The sequence below is a fragment of the Gadus macrocephalus genome, chromosome 18, assembly GCF_031168955.1.
Source record: "Gadus macrocephalus chromosome 18, ASM3116895v1".
Taxonomy (NCBI): domain Eukaryota; kingdom Metazoa; phylum Chordata; class Actinopteri; order Gadiformes; family Gadidae; genus Gadus; species Gadus macrocephalus.
In genome coordinates this window covers 9,691,366-9,712,364 of record NC_082399.1, presented here as the reverse complement: position 1 = coordinate 9,712,364, position 20,999 = coordinate 9,691,366, and the positions used below count along the sequence as shown (strand labels likewise).

The window sequence follows — 20,999 nt, the reverse complement described above, 5'->3', positions numbered from 1 at the left end:
TATTGGTATGCAATAGTAGTTTGAACTAAGAAACGGGAAAATCACCATGGTGATCTCGAAGCCATCTAAAATGTATTATATATCTATACGTTGCTTATTTGTAGCTTATTCAATTAAATTACCTTTTAAAATAACATGTGTCTTTGCAATTGAATGAGACTCTAAATCCGTTATGGCTCAGATGTTAACTATATATTAGCCATAAATTGAAGGGTGGTATCGTGCCCCAGTGGCCTAATGGATAAGGCACTGGCCTCCTAAGCCAGGGATTGTGGGTTCGAGTCCCATCTGGGGTGGTTCTATTTTATCTTCTCTCACACTGAAACATGGACATAGTTTCTGAATAGTGATAGGACATTACCAAAAACAAAAACAAATGTTACAGCTACAGAACACTTAATCAGCGCGTTATGTCGAACGAGCCAATGTAATCTTTTGAAAGAACGGAAATCATTAGTTCAGCCCTACACGGCTATGTTCCTCTGATATGTACATGGAGGTGCAGAGTGTCGAACGTTGTGTGTTGTTTTTCGCTTTCTATGCTTTTGTACACACTAATCGTAAGTACAGGTCAATTTCTATTACATTTTATTCCCAATAATATTTTCATAACTTGTTTATTCGCAGGCTTTAACCACATATGTTAGGCCTATAGAATTTAATTACTAATGTGATAAACGTTTTCATTTTTAAAGTGACTAAAATAATTGATTGAATTGGAACGATGAACGAAGACGAATCTGTTTGAAAAGTTTGACATTAGTTGCCAACTGTATTGAATATAATTTTGTTTTCTTCACTGTATCTCGGTTTACATTGTTAGAAACATGCTAGCCACATATAAGCACGTATTTGTGTCCGATTAGTGATCTTATGTAATCTTATATAATCGTTATCCAACTCTAATCATCATCCTTTACGGTAGATCTCCAAGAGGCTACTGCGTACTGGAACGAGGCCCAGAAAAGTGTAATTCTGAAGGAGGGGGTGATGGACACGCGAGATGGGGGGGCCTATGGGTTCTATAATGATACCCTCCTCCTGACTGGGTGGGGGTTGTTGGAAGTCCGTGCAGGGTACGGAGAAAAAAAACAAACCGATGAAACCACTTACTTTTTGGCGGGTTACCTGGAGGGCTTCCTTACGGCCAGGTGAGTGGTCTGGTCGAACACGGTGCAGCGACCATGTGCATTTGGGGGAGACCGTTTGGTTCGACGTTTAAAATATCACAATTTCTTTGTTTCAGACAGATGTTCAGTCACTACTCCAACATGTACCCACAACTGATAAAGGACGAGGAAATGGTTCATACCGTTGAAAGCTTTTTGAGGTATATGGACGAAAATGAACGAAAGCGTGAATTTAACGGTCAATTACTTAGTTAACGTTATGGACGTACGAAATATTCTAAAAATATATATTTGTTTAAAGTAAACGCATCACACAAAACTGGAACTTACTCGCCAACATCTTATTTAATCACAGCAAGCAGAACTGCTGGAGCAGAGAGCAGGTGAAACTAAAGGGAAACAGTGACATCTTGTGGAGGCATATGGGACTCATCCTTGCTCAGTTGGACGGTCTGCAGGCCGGAGCTACATACTGGTCGAAGACCCAACAAATGGAGGTGTGCATGTTTCAGCGCGAGTGGGTGCATGTTTAATTGTCTTTGCCTTTGTGTATTTGCTCTTAAATATGCTTGATTGTGTGTTCACGTGTATTGGGCTTGAATTTGTGGGACTTTAGGTTTTTGGTGTGTGTGTGTGTTTCTGTGTGTGCGTACGTACGCGTGTGTGTGCGTACGTGGGTCTGTGTGTCTGTGCATGTCAGTCTGTTTTGAGCAAGAGTTTCCATATGGCCATTGTATGTGTGTGTGTGTTTGTGCCTGTGCATGCGCGTGCTGAATCATCAACCTCCAATCGACTCGTCCCATTCGTATTCTCTGTCCCACGCCTGTGTTCTCCCCCTCTCCCCTCCGCTCCTCTGTAGCCACTGTCTCTTCTAGCGGTCCAGTTTCTGAATGGGATGGGGGACCTGTTGGACCTAGTCCCTGCCCTGACTCCCCGCTCCAAGTCCTCCAGTGCGGGGACGGGGCCGTGGAGAATGCCAGGAATGGGCCACTGCACTGCTCTTATAAAGGTCAGGCCAACCCCCCCCCCCCCCCCCTCCAGGCCCCCGGGGGTTGAGTGGTAGGCACAGTGCTTGGGAAAAGCAGGCAGGCGGTAATCGGTGACCTAGTGAGGTCCTGTGGTTGGGTGTGTGTGAGCGTCCCATTGGAATTGGAGATGCAGGAGATGCTTCACGTCCTGTCCTGCTCTTCAGGAAGGAGGGGGCAATGTGTGGGGACTGGAATACAAACGGAGGACATTCATGCAGTGTCGCATGTCATGGGTGCACACACACACACACAGACACACACACACACACACACACACACACACACACACACACACACACACACACACACACACACACAAACACATACAGGCACGTAGGCTCAAACACACACACAGAAGCAGGCACATACACTCACACACACACACACATACATACAGGAACACACACCGAAGCATGCAGACCCACACTCACACACACACACACACACACACACACACACACACACACACACACACACACACATACACACACACACACACACACACACACACACACACACACACACACACACACACACACACACACACACACACACAAACACAGAAGCAGGCAGACACACACACACACACACACACACACCAGAGGCACGCAGACACATACACACATAGAAAAACACAATGTACCATACCTCCCGTGTGTTGTGTCTGTCCCAGGTGCTGGCGGGCTTTGAGAACCTGCTCTTTGCTCACTCTAGCTGGTTCACCTACGCTGCCAGCATGCGCATCTACAAACACTGGGACCTCCGGATCTCTGGTCAACACACAGCCGCTGCAAAGATGTCCTTCAGCAGCTACCCTGGTACAAATGCATTCACGCACACACCCAGTCACATACAAGTACCTGCACGCATACACACATTCACAGACGACATGTATACATCCTGTGTAACATATTTGTTTTATGTGTACGGGCATTAAACAACCTTGCTTAAATTTTTATGTGTTAAAAAAATTGTATACACACATTTGTCTTTTTAGCTTAGTTGATACTGTGTTTATACAGTGTATATAAACTGTATAGTCCAATCTCTGAGTAACATTCTGCTAAAGTGCAAAAGAGAAAATAAAATAAATAATACATGGCTCTGCTTCCCCTCTCAGTCTTTCTGTTTCTCTCTCGCTCTCTCTCTGTCTCTCGGTCTCTGGCTCCCTCTCTCTCGTTCTCTATCATGTTCTCTCTCACTATTGAAAGGTGCTGAACATACATAAACAGTTAATGGAAGTACTTTTTTTGCATAAGATAATTGTATAATCCTCACCTGTATTTGTTAGTCACCTGTATATATTTGTCTTGTTCTGAACTACACATTTTTAAGCATTTCTTGGACATTAATGCTGCTCATGGTTTATGCATGGTGTTTATGCATGTGTTTACTTGGCGTGCCTAAATCAATCATTACAGGGATTGTAGAGAATGAGCAAGGTTGACAAAAAGCAGCACCAAAAAACGGTGCCTCACTTTTAATACACAATTGTTAGTTAATCTAATCCTCCCCGATCTGGTCCTTTTCCCTTCCCTCCCTACCCACAGTGCACTTTGAACCTTTGTTGTGCGTCATTCCCCGCAGGACTGCTGTCCTCCCTGGATGACTTCTACCTCCTGGGTAGCGGTCTCCTGGTCACTCAGACCACCAACGTGGTCTTCAACGTCTCCCTCTTCTCCCTGCTCACCCCTCACTCTCTGCTGGCCTGGCAGAGGGTGCGGTTGGCCAACGCCATGGCTCTCAGCGGAGAGCAATGGGCCCGCGTCTTCTCCAATTACAACTCAGGTGTGCGCGCGTGTGTGTGTGTGTGTGTGTGCATGTGCGTGTCTGTGTGTGTGTGCGCGTGTGTGTGTGTGAGAGAGGGATCTTAATCTTGAGCTGAGTCAGCACACGGGGAGACAAGTGGAATCATCATCCCGAAACAACAGCGAATAAATGACTCACTCAGTAGTCAACAAGTAATTCCAGCCCATTAAAAATGCACTTCCATTAAAATGGAAATGTCAAGTTTCAGATTCTCCTCCAGATCTCCGCTTCCTCCTCTCCTTGTTATTATAACCCGTAACCCTTGTGTATGTAAATGCATCATCTGCCCTGGGTCTTTGGTCATTTGTTGCTATGGAGGCTAGAGAATAGGACGCCATGTGAAGTGTGTTTCTAACACTGATTACCCAAGCACTGACACAACATGCATCCTTCCAGAAATGTCCGCCCCCCCACTTCCCCTTAAACACATACACTCTAAGCACTATAGCTTCCTGTTTCTGAATGAGGGGTCCGACCCTGGCCTGGAGCGCTGAGGGAATATGTCCCGGAAAACATGCCCTGGAGCACAGCACTTCCTGGCCTCTAAACAGATTAAGGGACATCTATTTGGAAGGCTGCTACAGTTACAGTGATTGCCAGTCCCAAAGGGCTTGAGAGGGCCGCACTTATGTCGGCGATAGACAGGTTATGTCATGCAACAGCTGTATGTTATGTAGGCCTATTACGCAATAGTGTGTACTCTGCTATAGTATAGAGAATTAAGGTGGTGTTAGACTAGCCTGCTTTCTCTTTCTCTGCATCCCAGGCACCTACAACAGCCAGTACATGGTGTTGGACCTGAACAAGGTGTCCCTTGGCCGAAGCATGGAGGACGGGGCCCTGACTGTTGTGGAGCAGATCCCTGGGAAGGTCCTCCATTCAGACCAGACCCAGGCCCTACGCAGAGGTAGGACAGGGGGGAAGGTAGTGTAGGGCTAACCAGTGTATGGTTGTGGGTTTTTAGACAATATCCGCAGTCTAGTTGTAGGCATGCAAAAGTCCTTTTGATTAAAATGAGTTTGATGATGTGTTTAACAGACGAAGGAACTCAACAGATTATATCGTGTACAACACAGAACAGTACAACTCAATGTTGTTAAACTTGTGCCTAAACTTTATCTAAAAGAGGACACCCTAATAAGAGACTTCTACCCCACACATATTTGAACAGGCTACTGGCCGTCGTACAATGTGCCGTTCCACGCCGACATCTACAACCTGAGCGGGTACGGCGTGATGTGGCGCAGATACGGCGAGGAATTCTCTTATGACCTTTGCCCCCGGGCAAAGATCCTGCGTCGAGATCAGTCCAGGGTCTCTAGCTTGAGCTCTCTGAAACACATGATGAGATACAACAGTAGGTGCTTTGGTTGCTTGGCTCTCATTGGTTCTCTCGCAGGAAGCTCTCACTCACATGATCCTCACAGTCTTTTTCCATTATAGTTTTCGCTTTCTGTTTACTTTATTTTCGGCGCCACAAACTTTGACCCAAGCAGTTATGTTGCTCTTGATTATAGTTATTTTTCCAAAAGAAATGAATGATTACTATCTCGTATATTTCTATGTTTTTGAGACATGTTTACTGTTACCATCCAGAAAAATATGCAGTATTTTAAGTCTGAGTTGTTTTTTTGCCTGCAGTTATTTTCTGTAAATTGTATGTATGTATGTATGTATGTATGTATGTATGTATGTATGTATGTATGTATGTATGTATGTATGTATGTATGCATGTATGTATGTATGTATGTATGTATGTATTTATGTATATATATATATATATATATATATATATATATGTATGTATGTATTTATGTGTATATATATATATATATATATATATATATATATATATATATATATATATATATATATATATATATATATGTATGTATGTATTTATGTATATATATATATATATATATATATATATATATATATATATATATATGTATACATGTATGTATGTTATCAAAAACATCTTGTAAGAGTGGTGTATTTTTAGCCCTTGTACAGTGTGTTGTTCTGCTACGGTATACGAGTAGGAACAGTCCATCCTTTGTTGCAGACTACAAGCGGGATCCCTATACCAGAGGACATCCATGCAAAACCATCTGTTGCCGTGACGACCTAAAACTGCGCAGAGCGCGCCCAGGTGGATGTTATGACACAAAGGTCAGAGGTTACTGTTATACTACTGAGATCATGGTCATGATGTCTCTGGTCACCTGAGGGAGTCTTCAGTACTCCACAGATGAATGTATCATTGTTAAACATTCAGGAATTTTTATTATTATTATTATCGGGATTGATGTGTTTTTCCTTTGTTCTTTTTAATGGTCATGTTGTAAAAGAAAATCAAAAGGGCAAAAAGCGATCTGGACAGTTTTAAATGTCAGATACTGTGTAACTCAATTATTTATAAGCCAGTCTTGACAATGCATTGCTATTTTGGTGACCTATCCCTCTCTCATTCCTCCTCCAACTCTCTCTCGCTCACTTTCACACACTGTAATTACTCACACGCACACTTTAATTGAACAATTACCCCACCTCTCCATCCCCCCCACTCACACACACACACCTCTCTCCTCACTCTCTCCTCATCACAGTACAGGTAACAGACTACCATATGTCGCGACAGTTGGTTGCCGAGGTGATAAACGGTCCCACCACACAGGGGGGTCTGCGGCCGTTCTCGTGGCGATGGTTCAACGGCACGGCGCATAAAGATCTACCGCCAACCTACAACTTCACCTTTATCGCCGTGCGGCCAACTCTCCACCAGCCCTGACGTAGAACTACATAGGTGCAGTTAAGGGTTTCTATCGTGCTATCTGAAGTCCCTGAAACACATTCCATGCCGCCATCTTGATGCTTCTTGACCAAAGATACTGTACAATCATCTGTTGCTGTTTCTCTTATGATGATGGTGAACAAGCACTAAGATGGCGGGTATAGGCATACTGTATATGCATGTCTTCCTATCACCTGTGTCACCCTTCCCTTTAACACTTATTTAACCCTTGTTAACTCCACAAGGCACTCTCTTATAGGAAGTATTTATAATAATAATTAGGTATTCAGAGGGTATCTCTGGATACCTATTGTTGTATTTATTATTAATATTATTATCGGAAAGTGAGACTATTATAATGACACGTTAGCACAACATGTATTTGATCAAAAGGTGCATAAGAATTTGTCAAAATATGGTTATGCAGTTAGCAGAGTGAAGAGGTTGTAGCATAGTCAAGGTCTATTTTGTCTAATAACAAAAGTTCAATTCAAAGAGCTGCATAACAGAAATAACCTTTTTGATTGTCAGGGAGAAACGTGCCATGAATGACCATGAATTGACCTAATAAAAATAAACTTAAGTTGACTGGGTGTTGGCCTGAGTTGATCTATGAGAGATGTTAAAGCAAGCATCGACTGGTGCAGGAACCACGCCCAAAGAAAACTACAACACCCAGATTCGTGGACACATCCTTGATACGGAGGCGGGTTGGTTCGGGCGATGGTTTGGACCGAAAAGGGCGGAGCATTCTCGGCTGCTGAACGGGAGGAAGCTTGTGGACGCGAACATTTGCGTCAGTCTTCGTCAACTTGTGTCCGTTACAATTTCCCCAATGGCAACAGAAGATAGACGGGAACCGGTGCCAAATGCTTTATCAGAGGTCGGTATGCTGAAGACGACGCACCACGGCCACAACAACAATAACAACAACAACAACAACAATAACAACAACAAAGACAGCGAGGGAACTGATAGCACTACAACAACGGCTACCGCTACGGCGACCGCCACTGAATCCAGCGGGATAGCAACGCAGAGCATCGGGAACGGCTCTGGGATCAACCCCACTGGGGGGAACAGCGGGAAATGGGTCCGCTTGAACGTCGGCGGCACGGTGTTCCTCACAACGCGGCATACCCTTCTCAAAGAACAAACTTCCTTTCTTTACAGGCTCTGTCAACAGCAGGACTTGCACTCAGACACGGTAGGTCCGTCGTTCGTAAGAATGTCCTTCTTGTTTTTTTTATTTTTCGTTTATTTATTATATTATTAATAGCTTGACTTGAGGGGTTGCTTCTACTGCCTTGGACCGGTGCTTGCGATCGCAAGGTGGGCGACGTTTTAACGCTTGGCTGGTTGGACACCCTGTCACAGTATGGGGCATTATAGCGGATGCACTGACAATGTGGGCTACGCGGTCCACACGTATCTGCAGAGTGAGTGCATATAGGCGTACTATGAGGATACCAGGCTGTGCTGAGGGTTAGAAATTGAAAGTCAACGAGTTTCTAAGCAGGGGTGAGACGGGCTCAAGTGTAATATGAATTCACAATGTGACCTTCAACACAGCAGATCTCTCTCTCTCTCTCTCTCTCTCTCTCTCTCTCTCTCTCTCTCTCTCTCTCTCTCTCTCTCTCTCTCTCTCTCTCTCTCATTCATCGTCCTCCTCCTCTCCTCCCAATCATCTTCTTTTCTCTGACTGGTGTCTCTCTCCTCTTTCCTCTGCGTATTCTTGTTCTCAGGCTGCTGCTCTGCCTCCACCTTACACTTGCCTATCAACCTTTCATCTCCTCTTCTTGAAATATCCGCTCTCCCTCCGAAAGCCCTGCAGTGCAGAGAATTCTATGCTGTATAGGTGGGTGGGATATAGAGGAGGTCCTATAGACAGCGAGGCGATTTGGCTGGGATGTACATCAGACTGTTGGTTACTTGGTTACCCATGTCTTCTGCACCATTTGTAGGTGTGTAGACCACTGCTCTGTAGAATAATGGGGAGGTGCAATAAGGTGCAAGGCCTTTTATAACCCATCTTTTATAGCCCGTCTGTTACTCATTACATGGATCAAGATGTCGGTGAACTGCAGTCTGTCTGAATTTTAAATTAAGTAAAAGGAAAAAAAGAGTGCAAAAATGCTTTTGTTCTACAGTCCCTTGCGATGTGCTGCGAGTTATTTGGTGTAATAACTTCTCAGGATGTTCGTCAAGGTAAAGTGTGTGTGTGTGTGTGTGCTGTCAATTTTAACTGACATTTCTAGATGCTAGCAGAGGAATTTAGCATCTGGAGATGACGTGCAGCATATCGACCGGGAACTTGTTCCCATTCAATAGGTGAAGTGTTTGGTGTCACATGGCCATTAACCGACTTCCACCTCTTAATGTTCACGAGTATAAATCATGTAGTGCACTATCCTGCCTTCACTAATATGAATTGCAGTGCTCATGAAAATTGCATCACATTTTACTGACTCTTAAACCATGGACTTTTAAATGATGATAATATGATAACTGATTGTGAGGCCAAACATGCTGTTAGGGGGAGGGGGGGGGGGGAAGGAGGAGAGAGAGACTGTTGTTTGTCAAACTCGAGGAGACTAGCAGATTTGTGTCTCCATAATCTGCTGGCATCAGCCTCCTAAGCATCCAAGATGCAAGACTGCTGGTTTAAGACACACACACACACACACACACACACACACACACACACACACACACACACACACACACACACACACACACACACACACACACATACAGAGTCTGGATGTGTATCATTTACTAATAATACGATTGCTGACCGTTTGCCTGGCACAGTTGCCAACTGAGACAGACCGTCTGCTTCAAGACCAGGTCTGAATGACCGTAATCTGAAGAAGTGACCCCCACTGGTTGGCTTACTTTTCAGCTTTAGCTGTTATCCACTGCTCATGTCTGGATTTAGGGAAGGTGGGATGAATTCCAGTCTCTGTCTAGACTTGCTTCATCAGCACTGTGTGTGTAGTTTCATGACCAACGTCTAATGAATGGAAATGGAAGACACCCGGATTACTCGTTATAAAGAATGATAAACTCCACTTATGTATCGATGTCTAACATTATGTGAACGTCAAAACATAATGCATCACATCAAGGTTTCTGCTGTCAACAGGTTCATCCAAGAATTATACTAAATAGAGCATTATGGTCAACAGAGAATAAAGTGGAAAACTAAAGGTCAGCGCACAAACTAGGATATCAAGTAGATAAATGTGACTTTAAAGAGGAATCCAACTGATGGCTTCCAGCGACCTAATGTTGCAGCTTCTCTGCTACCACTTGGCTTTAGCCGTGCTGAGTCACATGGTACCATGAGAGGATTCATATCAAATCATCAATTCAAATAAAAAGTAGCTCATATGGAGCAATGCTATTATGATGCTCCCCCCAACCTCAGCAGAGTTCAATAAAAGTCGTGGTTGACAACATCAAACAGTTCAGTTTTGTAGCTCAGCAATAGTGTGTGGATATCAATGTGTTATCAGTGGAACATCGTGTGTCATTTGGCTGTTAAATACAGAACAACATTTCTATTCCAATGATCAGAAACAGTCTGGTGTGGGATTGCAGCACAGGGTTTAAAGGTAGGTCTTGCCACAATATACTTCTAAGTGGTCCACCAAACATGAGTGGACATTAAGAGAGAGCTCAGATCAATGAATACTTGTAATTATGAGTGTGTAATAGCCTGCAGAATCTCATCCACTAGCGATGCAATAAAGGCAGTTGTGCTAATGATATGTGGAGATTAAAACAGTTGTGGGCCCCAGGTGAGCACTAAAATGAACAAATTGATTCACGTAATTGATCTGATACTGTGTGTTAACGGTCACCTTATCGATTCTTCTCTTCTGTTGAGCACGCTCCCCGTGCAAACAAGATGACTGAACATGGCCGCTCAAACTGGGCTGTGCACTGTCCTCCAGCCATCTCTGAAATACCATAGCAGCCGTTGCATACGCAATATTTGCAAAGTAGGCTCATATTTTCCTGCAACGCAAATGTCGACTTTGAATAAGTAGTGTGGTCGTGCATTAGGCAGATTCTATTTATCCTCGGTAGAAGAATATTTTTCATTTGGAGGTTCCAACTTGTTGATCAGAATGACGTGAATTGTAAGTGGTTGTAGTTTGTGGTCTTGCATGAAAGTGAAAGCAGATGTAGTGACGCCGCTGACGGTGGGTGTCCCAGCGTGTGTGCAGACGTCTGCCCCAGGGCTGTCGCTTAATAACAATCACCCCAATAATGGGCTGTCAGACAGATCTCCAGGACGGCGTGGTATGTGACAGAAGTAAACCCGAAGCGATTCTATCTTTATGTTGTATGTGTGTATTCTATATTTAGGTTTGGGGATGCACCTTTAAAAATAATCAATCATCCGCAATGTGTAATATCTTACTGGAATACGGCATGAGAATGGACTTTATACACTCTATTATGTTGAGCTATTCCATCCAAAACACAATATTTTCAGTGGATGTTTCTACGTGGGAAAAACGGACCAAAAAGAACGTGACGAAATGGAGCAAACTGGTCCCAGCGGCGTGTGCTGGTGGGTAGGCAGGAGCGGCCTGGCCCACAGCTGGCTGACCGCCAGGAGCTGTCGCCTCCTACAGGAAACACGCCGGAGATGGCAGCCCTCTCTGTGTAACCATCTACAACATGACACGGCCGAGACCCAAGGCTGATTATAGACCTGCACACAAATACTGTTTTTCAGTACGGTACTCTTAATTCCCGGCATCTCGCTCTGTATCTGTCTGTGTGTGTGTGTGTGTGTCTCTCTCTCTCTCTGCCTCTCTGTCGGTCTAGCCAATGTCTTCATATCTCTTTCTCTCTATTGTTTTATAAATAGATGTGTGTTTATTATTCTTTATCTTTCCCTGCTGGTCTCCTTGTCTTGATAGCCGAAACCCCATTCTTTCACTCTGTCTTTTATTCTCTTTTGACTCTTGGTTGATTTAACCATTTCTCTCTCTCCGTCTATATCTCTATATCTGTCTCTCTCAGTCTGTCTCTGTCTGTCTGTCTGTGTGACTCATTCTTCTCCTCATTCTTCAGCCTATATCCTAAGTCTGGTGCCATGGCTGACCATGTTTCTCCCTGTCCTTGGACACGTCCTGGATGAACCATTAACAGCCGGCCAGTCCCGGTGGGCGCTTTGACTGTTCAAACAGACTCGCTTATCGGCGAACTTCAAAAATGTAAACTGAACGTGATCATGTGTCATGTACATGCACTAATTTGTGTCTCGCATCTGAGAACAGGGAGGAAAGATTGAGCAAGATTATGTGTAGTGCATCTGTGTGGGTGTGGGTATACTCTGTTATAGGTCTATCTTTTGCTCTCTCTCTACCTCTCTCTTTCTTTCTCTCTCTGCCTCTCTTTTCCGTCTGTCTCTTTTCCTATCGTACTCACTCACACGCACGGACACAGATCCACAGTGTGCTGATGACTTGCTCATGTCTTCAGGCCTTCCATCCACCCTGACCCCAATTACCCCCTGATCGGTCCCCCATCCCTCCCCTATTTAATCTTCACCCTCCCTCCTGCTCCCTTTGCATATTGCCCCGTTCTCTGTATCTTTCTCTCGCTCTCTCTCTCTCCCTCTCTCCCTAGCTCTGCTTGTCAGTGTGTTCAGGATGTTCGTCTCTCTCTCTCCCTCTCTCACACTTGACCTACCTCACCCTCTCTTCATGTCACAGTGCCATCATACTGTTAAGCCATCTCTCTTTCTCTCTCTCTTACTGTATCTCTCGCTCTCTCTTACTGTGTATCTCTCTCTATCTCTGGCCATGTTCTATTATTGGCTGGCTCATATTTCTCCATCATGTTTCCAAGACGAAGAGGTGCCCTCCAGAAGCCTCCTCATTCATGTTAACATGTTTACATGATTTCATAGTGTGTGTGTGTGTGTGTGTGTGTGTGTGTGTGTGTGTGTGTGTGTGTGTGTGTGTGTGTGTGTGTGTGTGTGTGTGTGTGTGTGTGTGTACGCGCGACTACGTAATGGTTTAATATATATTTGATGTCCTCGTGTCTATCCTCTCATGACATCCTCCATTGATCAGACTGGTATCCTCATCTTTATCGGCAGTGCTCGGAACATAAGCTCTGGCTTCAAGGAGCGATGGAGCAGCGGTGCGCACTGCGAGCAAAAAGGGAATCTGCCTTACAGACGAAGTACAAGTCAAGTGAAAAGGCGTGTCCTAACGGCACTGCACACTCACTCCCTCTCCCTCCCTCTCCCTCCTCCGCACGCCCAACCGGACTGGAGTCCTTATGGGGTGTGTTCAGCAAGCTCCCTAATGCCCTCAGCTACTGGCGTGGACAACACCACCAGCACAGACAGCGGTGGAGACAGTGGCCGCTGTAGTGTGTGTGTGTACGTGTGTACGTGGGAAAGTGTTGGTCGCGGTTCCCCCGCTATCACATGACTACCACAAGGAGGACCTAAAGGAGAACAGAGGGGCGTCGTGGTGCGGGTGCACACAGTGTGCAGTGATACCAGATACAGTGGAGCTCTTATGTAGGACCGCTGAGCACGCTGCCCTAACCCTGAACGCAGTGTGCGTGTCTGTATGGTTTTAACAAGGGCAGTTCCACTGTGAAACTGCCCTGAAAAATGTGTTTCCACACAAGCTGCGGCCGTTAATTGGCAGAGGTGAACAGTTTCCTGCTGAGCGAAGGGAAACGGGCAGTGGGAGAGATTTAATGGCTGGTGCGGTGGCCCGTTTTAATAAATATGCATCGATCAGCACAGAAGATGACGGTTGATCATTTTAACTTTGTCCTTCTGGGTTGGACTTCTGTATTGTTGAACTCATTTGAAGTCGAGAGTGAATTTGGAGTGGGAGGTTGACATAAGCCTCTTCAGTATAAATAACGATAGTCTGGCTGCCCTTCAGCGAGCAGTGATGATGATGAATCGCTCTATCATTGAGGATGTCAACAACTATAATAAAAGAAGATATAACAAATGTAAACAGAGTTCATTCAGCAAGCACTCTTTGCCCAAGTGTCTTACAAGTGAGGCTGACGACCATCACATACCATCAAAACTGGAGATACTACCAAAATACAAATAATATACTGTATATTTTTCGTTTTTTTCAGTTTATTTGCGGAAGTAATAGCTCCTCCATAGTATTAGCATTATGTCGACGACAATGTTCTCATCCTCAGAACTCAAGCAAAATAGATATCCGTGTAACACTTGCCTTGTCCTTAAATGAAGTCATGCCACCTTCTCTTCACGGGATCACTTGCATTAACCAACCCGATTGGCTGTGTGTTTGCCACAGGACGAGACGGGGGCGTACGTCATCGACAGAGACCCCACCTACTTCGGCCCCATCCTCAACTACCTGCGGCACGGAAAACTGGTCTACAACAAGGAGCTGGCGGAGGAAGGTGTGACTTCATTTACTCATTCAAATCCTTCACACGTTCACCCTCCAGTGTCCAGACACCCTCATATTTTCTGCCGACGAGGGATATCCGGGTTCAACAACACACTCCCCTACCCGATAATTCAGATTAATTGCGATGATACTAATAATGATCAATGGATGATGTAAAGCCCATTCCCTAGATTGATTACCTACACAACCCGGCAGACTGAAAAGAAAGCCCTAATTGCGGAGGACATTAAACACACCTCCTGTGAGCGACACGGAGCTGCTAAAACAATGAGTGCCTGGTTGGTTGTTGTGTCCAGGGGTGCTTGAGGAGGCTGAGTTCTACAACATCACCCCTCTAATCAAGCTGATCAAGGAGAGGATCCTGGAGAGGGACTCAAAGGCCACACAGGTAGGAGGAGAACACGCACACGCACACAGACACGCACGCATGCACGCACACACACTTTGTCACACGCACAGATACACACTTTGTCCCCCACAAAGACGTACAAAACAGGGAAGAGAAGGAGGTGTGTTCGGGTGCCGGTAAAAAACCCTGTGAGGATAAAGTACCCTTCATGTATTACAGGCTACAGACTTTGACACACACACACACACACACACACACACACACACACACACACACACACACACACACACACACACACACACACACACACACACACACACACACACACACACACACACACACACACACACACCCCTATAACTTTATATATATATTGTACCATTACAGCCATATATTATGAAACCTGAATATAGGAAAAGCTAAATTATTGCAGACATCATACATTTTTCAGTGCAACGAAAAAGCCCAGTTGCAGTGTTAATCAAAATCCCTTTCGTGAAATCTCTCAAGAAGCCCCTTTCCCCTCCCTCCTCTCCATATATCAGGTTGGACGGTGCTATTCATAGGACTGGTGGTGTTATACGCCTCCTCCTCCTCTTCCTCCTCTTCCTCCTCCTCCTCTTCTCTGTTGTCTCCGTATGAGGAAAACTCATCACTCTTTCTCTGTCTTATATAATGCATCTGTGTTTCATAGCGTGCCCCCCCCCCCCCCATCTCACACACACACACACAGGCTAGCACATACGCACACACAGACAGATGGTTCTGCAATCTACTGTCTTCACTGTACAGTACACTTTGGCCCAATCCCATTCCTACCCCTTACCCCTTCAAAACAAGGGGGAGGGGTAAGGGGAAGGGGTAAGGGGTAGGAATGGGATTGGGCCTTTAACTAGGGGCTGAATCTCCTACATACTGTGTGGTGATATGTATACACAGACGCCACCCAAAGGTGCAGCCCTTGAATAGATCTTCAGTGCTTCTGTTTGAGTGCTTGTGTTTGTTTTCAAGAAATAGAGCGCGCACAATCTTGTGCTGTTCTTCGTGCTTAACCACCGTGATGTCAAATGGCACTCTAAGGCACTCATGCTCAGACGGTCATGTGTCTCTCTCTCTCTCTCTCTCTCTCTCTCTCTCTCTCTCTCTCTCTCTCTCTCTCTCTCTCTCTCTCTCTCTCTCTCTCTCTCTCTCTCTCTCTCTCTCTCTCTCTCTCTCTCTCTCTCTCTCTCTCTCCATGCTAACCCTGCCCCTCTCTCCCTCTCTCCCTCCCTCCCTCCCTCTCTCCCTCAGCAGGTGCCCCCTAAGCACGTGTACCGGGTGCTGCAATGCCAGGAGGAGGAGCTCACCCAGATGGTGTCCACCATGTCCGACGGCTGGAAGTTTGAGCAGGTCAGCGTGCGCACCTGCAGAAAGCCCCGCACCGGACTGCTCTGGACTGTGGGTTGGACTCACGCTGCCGCTGAAAACCCCCCCCCCCCCCCCTCCCCCGCCTTCCTCCCCCCCTTCTACCCCCACCTTTTCTAGCCTCCCAGCCTAGAATCTTTACCCCTTGACCTCTGACCCCTTGACAGCTCCCTGCCCCGTGTCACAGCACTTACTCGCTGCCCTGCCCCACCACCGACACACACTCACACACACTCACACACACACACACACACACACACACACACACACACACACACACACACACACACACACACACACACACACACACACACACACACACACACACACACACACATCAGGCCGCCATGGCCTGGCGTCCGCCCAAGAACAGGATCTCCTCGCGGGGGGTCTGTGGGAGGTTAATTTGATCCTCCCTGATGTGTTTTTAATCACAAGGATGTCGTGATCTGAGTATTTATGGTCCATCCATAACGACCCTAACATATGGTCCGCAGGTCACATAGGGATACGGGCACATCTGGGGGATTTTTAATTTAGTTTATCTCTGTGATAAATATTTCCCTCAAGCCAGATATTTCCCGGTCTTTTTAAACAAGTCGGCGTGCTCGTCGGACAGACCCCGAGGTCCCGTCGCCGTGGCGCCAGGAGGCCGTGCATGCAGCAGACCCGGATCCCCAGTCCTCTGCACATCCCTCCCTACTTATCTTCTCCAGCCGCAGACGTTGGCGCTAAAACGCTCGCTGCGTGTGGAGGAACTGCTGTGTGATGCCTCCTTTCCCTCTGATGTCCATGAGCATGCATCTCCTTCTGTTCCCATCATGATGTTGGATATTTCTCTGTCTGTCTGTCAGTCTGTCTCTCTCTCTCTGTTGCTCTTTCTCTATCTCTCTGTTGTTCTTTCTCTCTCTCTCTGTCCCTCTGTTTTTGTGTTTGTGTGTGTGTGTGTATGTGTATGTTGTGTCCTCTCATTGTCTGATCCCTCTCACTCTCATTTTGCTTTTCTTTCTCTCTCTCCTTGATGCCTACTCTCATGTATTCTCATTTTCCACAGGCACCTTCACTTCCTTATTTGAACACATCTAGCTTTTTCTTTTTTCTTGCCCTTTTCTCTCTACTTTCATCATTCCTCTCTATGATATTTTTTTATACCATCTGAATTCCTCAACCTGCCGTCTCAATTACATTTTGCCCCTTTCTCTTTCACTTACTCACTCAGTCTCTCCCTCGCTGTCTTTCTCTCCACTTTTGTTTTAACTTTGTCTTTCTTCCTGATTTTCAAATGGTCATTCTCACAACAACGTGTCTCCTCTCTCCCTCTCGCTCCCCCTGCCCCCCTCCCTCTCTCTCCCCCCCCCTCCGCCCCCCCTGTAGATGGTGAACATCGGCTCGTCATACAGCTATGGCACTGAGGACCAGGCTGAGTTCCTGTGTGTGGTCTCCAAGGAGCTGCACACAGCGGGGTCCGGTGTGGCCACCGAGCAGAGCCACAAGACCAAGGTGGGGGGGGGGGGGGCAACACACACACACACACACACACACACACACACACACACACACACACACACACACACACACACACACACACACACACACACACACACACACACACACACACATTCCTCTACGCACGCATGCACATGCACGTACGCATGCACAAGCACACGTACACGCACCCAAGGATCACATACACAGAACATGTGCAGATACAAAACAGACATGCACACACAAGCACACGCACAGACACACACACCTACACATACACACGCACACAAGCCCACAGACAAACACAAAAACATATACACGCAGAGAACACTCACAGAACACCCTAACACACTTAGAATAGAACACACACACAGATGCACACACACACTTTTTGTTGCAGTGTGTGTGTGTGTGTGTGTGTGTGTGTGTGTGTGTGTGTGTGTGTGTGTGTGTGTGTGTGTGTGTGTGTGTGTGTGTGTGTGTGTGTGTGTGTGTGTGTGTGTGTGTGTGTATGTATATGAGTGGGTGCTTGTGGAGGGGTGTGTTATACCCCCCCCTCTCTAGATGCTTATGTCATCTGTCTGATCTGCACTCTCCAATGAGAACTCAGAATGTCACCAGCCGCTCAAATGTCACTCACAAGCACACTCCATCTCATCACATCTGCTCTCTGTCTGTCTTTCTATCTATCCATCTGTCTCTCTCTCTCTCTCTCTCTCTCTCTCTCTCTCTCTCTCTCTCTCTCTCTCTCTCTCTCTCTCTCATGCGCTAATCACCCCTTTTTCATTGTGTTGTCGTTTTCTGTCTCGTATTTTCTTTGGTTATTTTTGTGTGTGGTTCTGTTGTACCGTGGTTCCGCCGTGCTCATGGAAGGTTCCGGATCTGCAGCAGGAGGGAGCAGCCCGGGCTGAGGAGGAGGAGGAGGAGGTGGAGGAGGAGGAGGAGGAGGAGGAGGAGGCTGAGGATGAGGATGAGGAGGAGGTGGAGGTGGAGGGTGGTGGTGGTGGTGCTGGTGATGGTGCTGGTCAAGCCCAAGAGGCAGGCAGAGGGACCACACCCAATGAGGTGTGGCTTAGAGAGTGACACTCTCGGGCTGCCATGTTGCCACACAGACAGACACTGATGGGTGAGGATCCATAGCTAGCGTTTACTAAAGAGCTAGCCTATGCTAATGAGCTAGCATGTGCTAACGAGCTAGCCTGTGCTACCTTATTTCCTAGCGAGCTAGAGCTAGTAGTTGTCTTACCTTTTGTGTGTGGGTGTTTATGTGTCTGCTATATGTGTGTATATATCTTTGTTTTTAATCTTTTTATTTGTTTTTAATTTATGGATATACTGATATAGAGAGATGGAGAAATAGATAGAAAACAGAGTCATGTAGTGTTTATAATTCCATTTATATTTAAATATTGTGGAAGTTAAGGGTATTGCCCGTCATCAAACTGAGGCAAGGGCTAAGCTAGCATTTTCATTTGGAAGCTGCATGAAAGAGGGCAGGCTTGGTTTTAGCAATGTGCCCAGTTCATCAATATGACCTGTAGGCGCTTGTGTGTGTGTGTGTGTGTGTGTGTGTGTGTGTGTGTGTGTGTGTGTGTGTGTGTGTGTGTGTGTGTGTGTGTGTGTGTGTGTGTGTGTGTGTGTGTGTGTGTGTGTGTGTGTGTGTGTAAGTGAGATATTGACCCACTTTGTCCCCTCTATGGATTTCCATCACCAATGCTGTATTATCGAATAACTCAACCTTTATGAGCGAGTGGTGTTAGAATTTGTCCTTTTGATCACCACACACACGCACACTTATGTTGGCCCCATTTCTACCCAGAGATATGTATGTATGTTGTGAAGGCTTAGAGAGCGGAAACAAGCTTTTGATTATTTATTTTTTTATATAAAATGACTTTTATTCCATGTTACTGTCGATGGACACATCCTGTCCCTCTGTCCCGACATGGCCATGGACATCTATAATACTCTGTTTGGACATCCTGTCACCATTACCATTGCTATCATCAACATCCCAGGCTAAACATATAGTTTGAAATGTAGAAGCAAAAGGCTGTGCTTTGCTCCCTGCTTTGTATTCAAAACGACTAACTTTCTTCTGGGGTTTTCTTTTCAGCTTTTCCAGATCCATGGATCGAGGATGTAACATTTAAATAGCACACACTCTGACCTTGTTTGCTGTTGGTCGGTGGTAGGAATATGCTTGAACGCAACGCGTTTCTGTGACATCTCAGTGGTTCCCCATCGGCATTTCGATCCTTTTTTGGGGGTTAAATGCAATTTGAATAGCATTTGAAAAACATGCTGCTGAAAAATTGTCGACACTATTTGGTAACATGTTCATCTTATTGGAAAATAAATTGTTTATCTGATAATGTTTACAAAACATTTCCTCTGCCAGGGGAGGTAGTGAACTTAGTAAAATTGTTACCAAAGATCAAAATTGTTAAAAAGAAACTGAAAATGTCCTGTAAGTCAACGCTCGTATTGCGCGGAGGTACAAAGAACGCTTTGAGAGTTGTATGAAAGAAATGCCCCAAAGCACGGAATCTCATTGTCCATGTACCTCTCTTTGATGAGACACCCAACAGAGAGACCCTTCATTGCTTATGTCCCCATAAATAAAGATAGAGAGACATCAGAGCTGAGCCTAGTCTTTTTAGACACAGAAAACCTCCCCCCACGCTCTTAACACTTTACCAGCGATCCCCACTTAGTTTCTCATTTCCCAGCTTGTCCTGAACGCACCCACACAACATCTGATTACATCGTGTAGGGACGTGCTGTGAGAATGCTCCCTGAGGCACAAGTGTGTGTGTTTGTGTGTCTCTGTGTGTTCAGCAGTAATAGATTGTGTGTCGTGCACACTGTTACTGGCTAGCATCCAGGGCCAGCTTTTGCCCCTGGCTGAGAGTGAAAATACGAGAGAGAGAGAGAGAGAGAGAGAGGGATAGAGATAGAGATAGAGAGAGTGACAGCGTGTGCGTTGGAGAATGACAATGATAGAGAGAGATGTTGATGGGACCGTGCATTGAAATGGAGAGAGAGAGAGAGCGAGGGAGGGAGGGAGGGTCAGAGACTGGAAGCAGGCTGACGGTTCGTAGTCGTTTAGGATGGCCGCTCGTATCCTGTCCCTGTCGTTACTTTATATTTGTTTGGGGGCAGACACGTAGCTTTCCTATATATTTTTAACTGTACACCTGCATATGGCAGATTGTATAATTGTATATATTTGCTTCATTCAACCCAAAGGAATGAAGTGATCATGTTTATCAGTTGGGAGTAGGCCCATTCATTAGCGTCTTATGCCTGCCCCCTGCTGGTCACCTATGTCCACTATAATAGTCATCAGGGTAAATTGGCAAATATATATTTTGCTCTCTCGTCTAGGGCAAAAGATACTCCACATGTGATAACTAGTAAAAGCAATAGGCAATCAGTATTATGACAGACAATCTAGGGTAAGAGGAGCTAAGCTTTGTTTCACCCCATGAGATATTCTTACGGATAATCCCAGGGGAATTGTATTTGCGAGTGAGG

General features: G+C 45.6%; 2 protein-coding genes and 1 non-coding gene across 12 annotated transcripts; all 3 read left to right on the top strand.

The window, feature by feature from the left end:
* The first annotated feature begins 223 nt into the window (after positions 1 to 223).
* Positions 224 to 296, top strand: trnar-ccu (transfer RNA arginine (anticodon CCU)). Its single transcript has one exon. It is a non-coding gene; the product is annotated as a tRNA-Arg (tRNA).
* plbd1b (phospholipase B domain containing 1b) lies at positions 235 to 7,352 on the top strand. Of its 3 annotated transcripts, none has more exons than XM_060037093.1 (11): positions 235 to 560; positions 1,067 to 1,151; positions 1,247 to 1,330; positions 1,486 to 1,627; positions 1,990 to 2,139; positions 2,832 to 2,976; positions 3,746 to 3,946; positions 4,734 to 4,874; positions 5,139 to 5,324; positions 6,036 to 6,142; positions 6,585 to 7,352. In XM_060037093.1, exons 1-11 carry the CDS (start codon positions 488 to 490, stop codon positions 6,759 to 6,761), a joined length of 1,491 nt encoding a protein of 496 aa, XP_059893076.1. In that variant the 5' UTR covers positions 235 to 487; the 3' UTR covers positions 6,762 to 7,352. The 3 variants fall into 3 exon arrangements, with proteins under 3 accessions (XP_059893076.1, XP_059893078.1, XP_059893075.1); XM_060037095.1 differs by having other exon boundaries at positions 926 to 1,151; positions 6,580 to 6,712; XM_060037092.1 differs by having other exon boundaries at positions 236 to 560; positions 926 to 1,151.
* A 113-nt stretch (positions 7,353 to 7,465) lies between these two features.
* kctd17 (potassium channel tetramerization domain containing 17) lies at positions 7,466 to 19,929 on the top strand. 8 transcript variants are annotated; one of them, XR_009522957.1, is made up of 7 exons: positions 7,466 to 7,971; positions 14,102 to 14,210; positions 14,518 to 14,609; positions 15,861 to 16,007; positions 17,349 to 17,474; positions 18,333 to 19,024; positions 19,132 to 19,929. XR_009522957.1 is itself a non-coding variant. In XM_060037098.1 (7 exons), the coding sequence occupies exons 1-6, from the start codon at positions 7,600 to 7,602 to the stop codon at positions 18,540 to 18,542; spliced, it is 1,008 nt and encodes a 335-aa protein (XP_059893081.1). In that variant the 5' UTR covers positions 7,466 to 7,599; the 3' UTR covers positions 18,543 to 18,585; positions 19,576 to 19,929. The 8 variants fall into 8 exon arrangements, 5 of the variants coding, with proteins under 5 accessions (XP_059893081.1, XP_059893080.1, XP_059893079.1 ...); XR_009522956.1 differs by having other exon boundaries at positions 18,333 to 19,028; XR_009522955.1 differs by having other exon boundaries at positions 18,333 to 19,034.
* Positions 19,930 to 20,999: the final 1,070 nt, after the last annotated feature.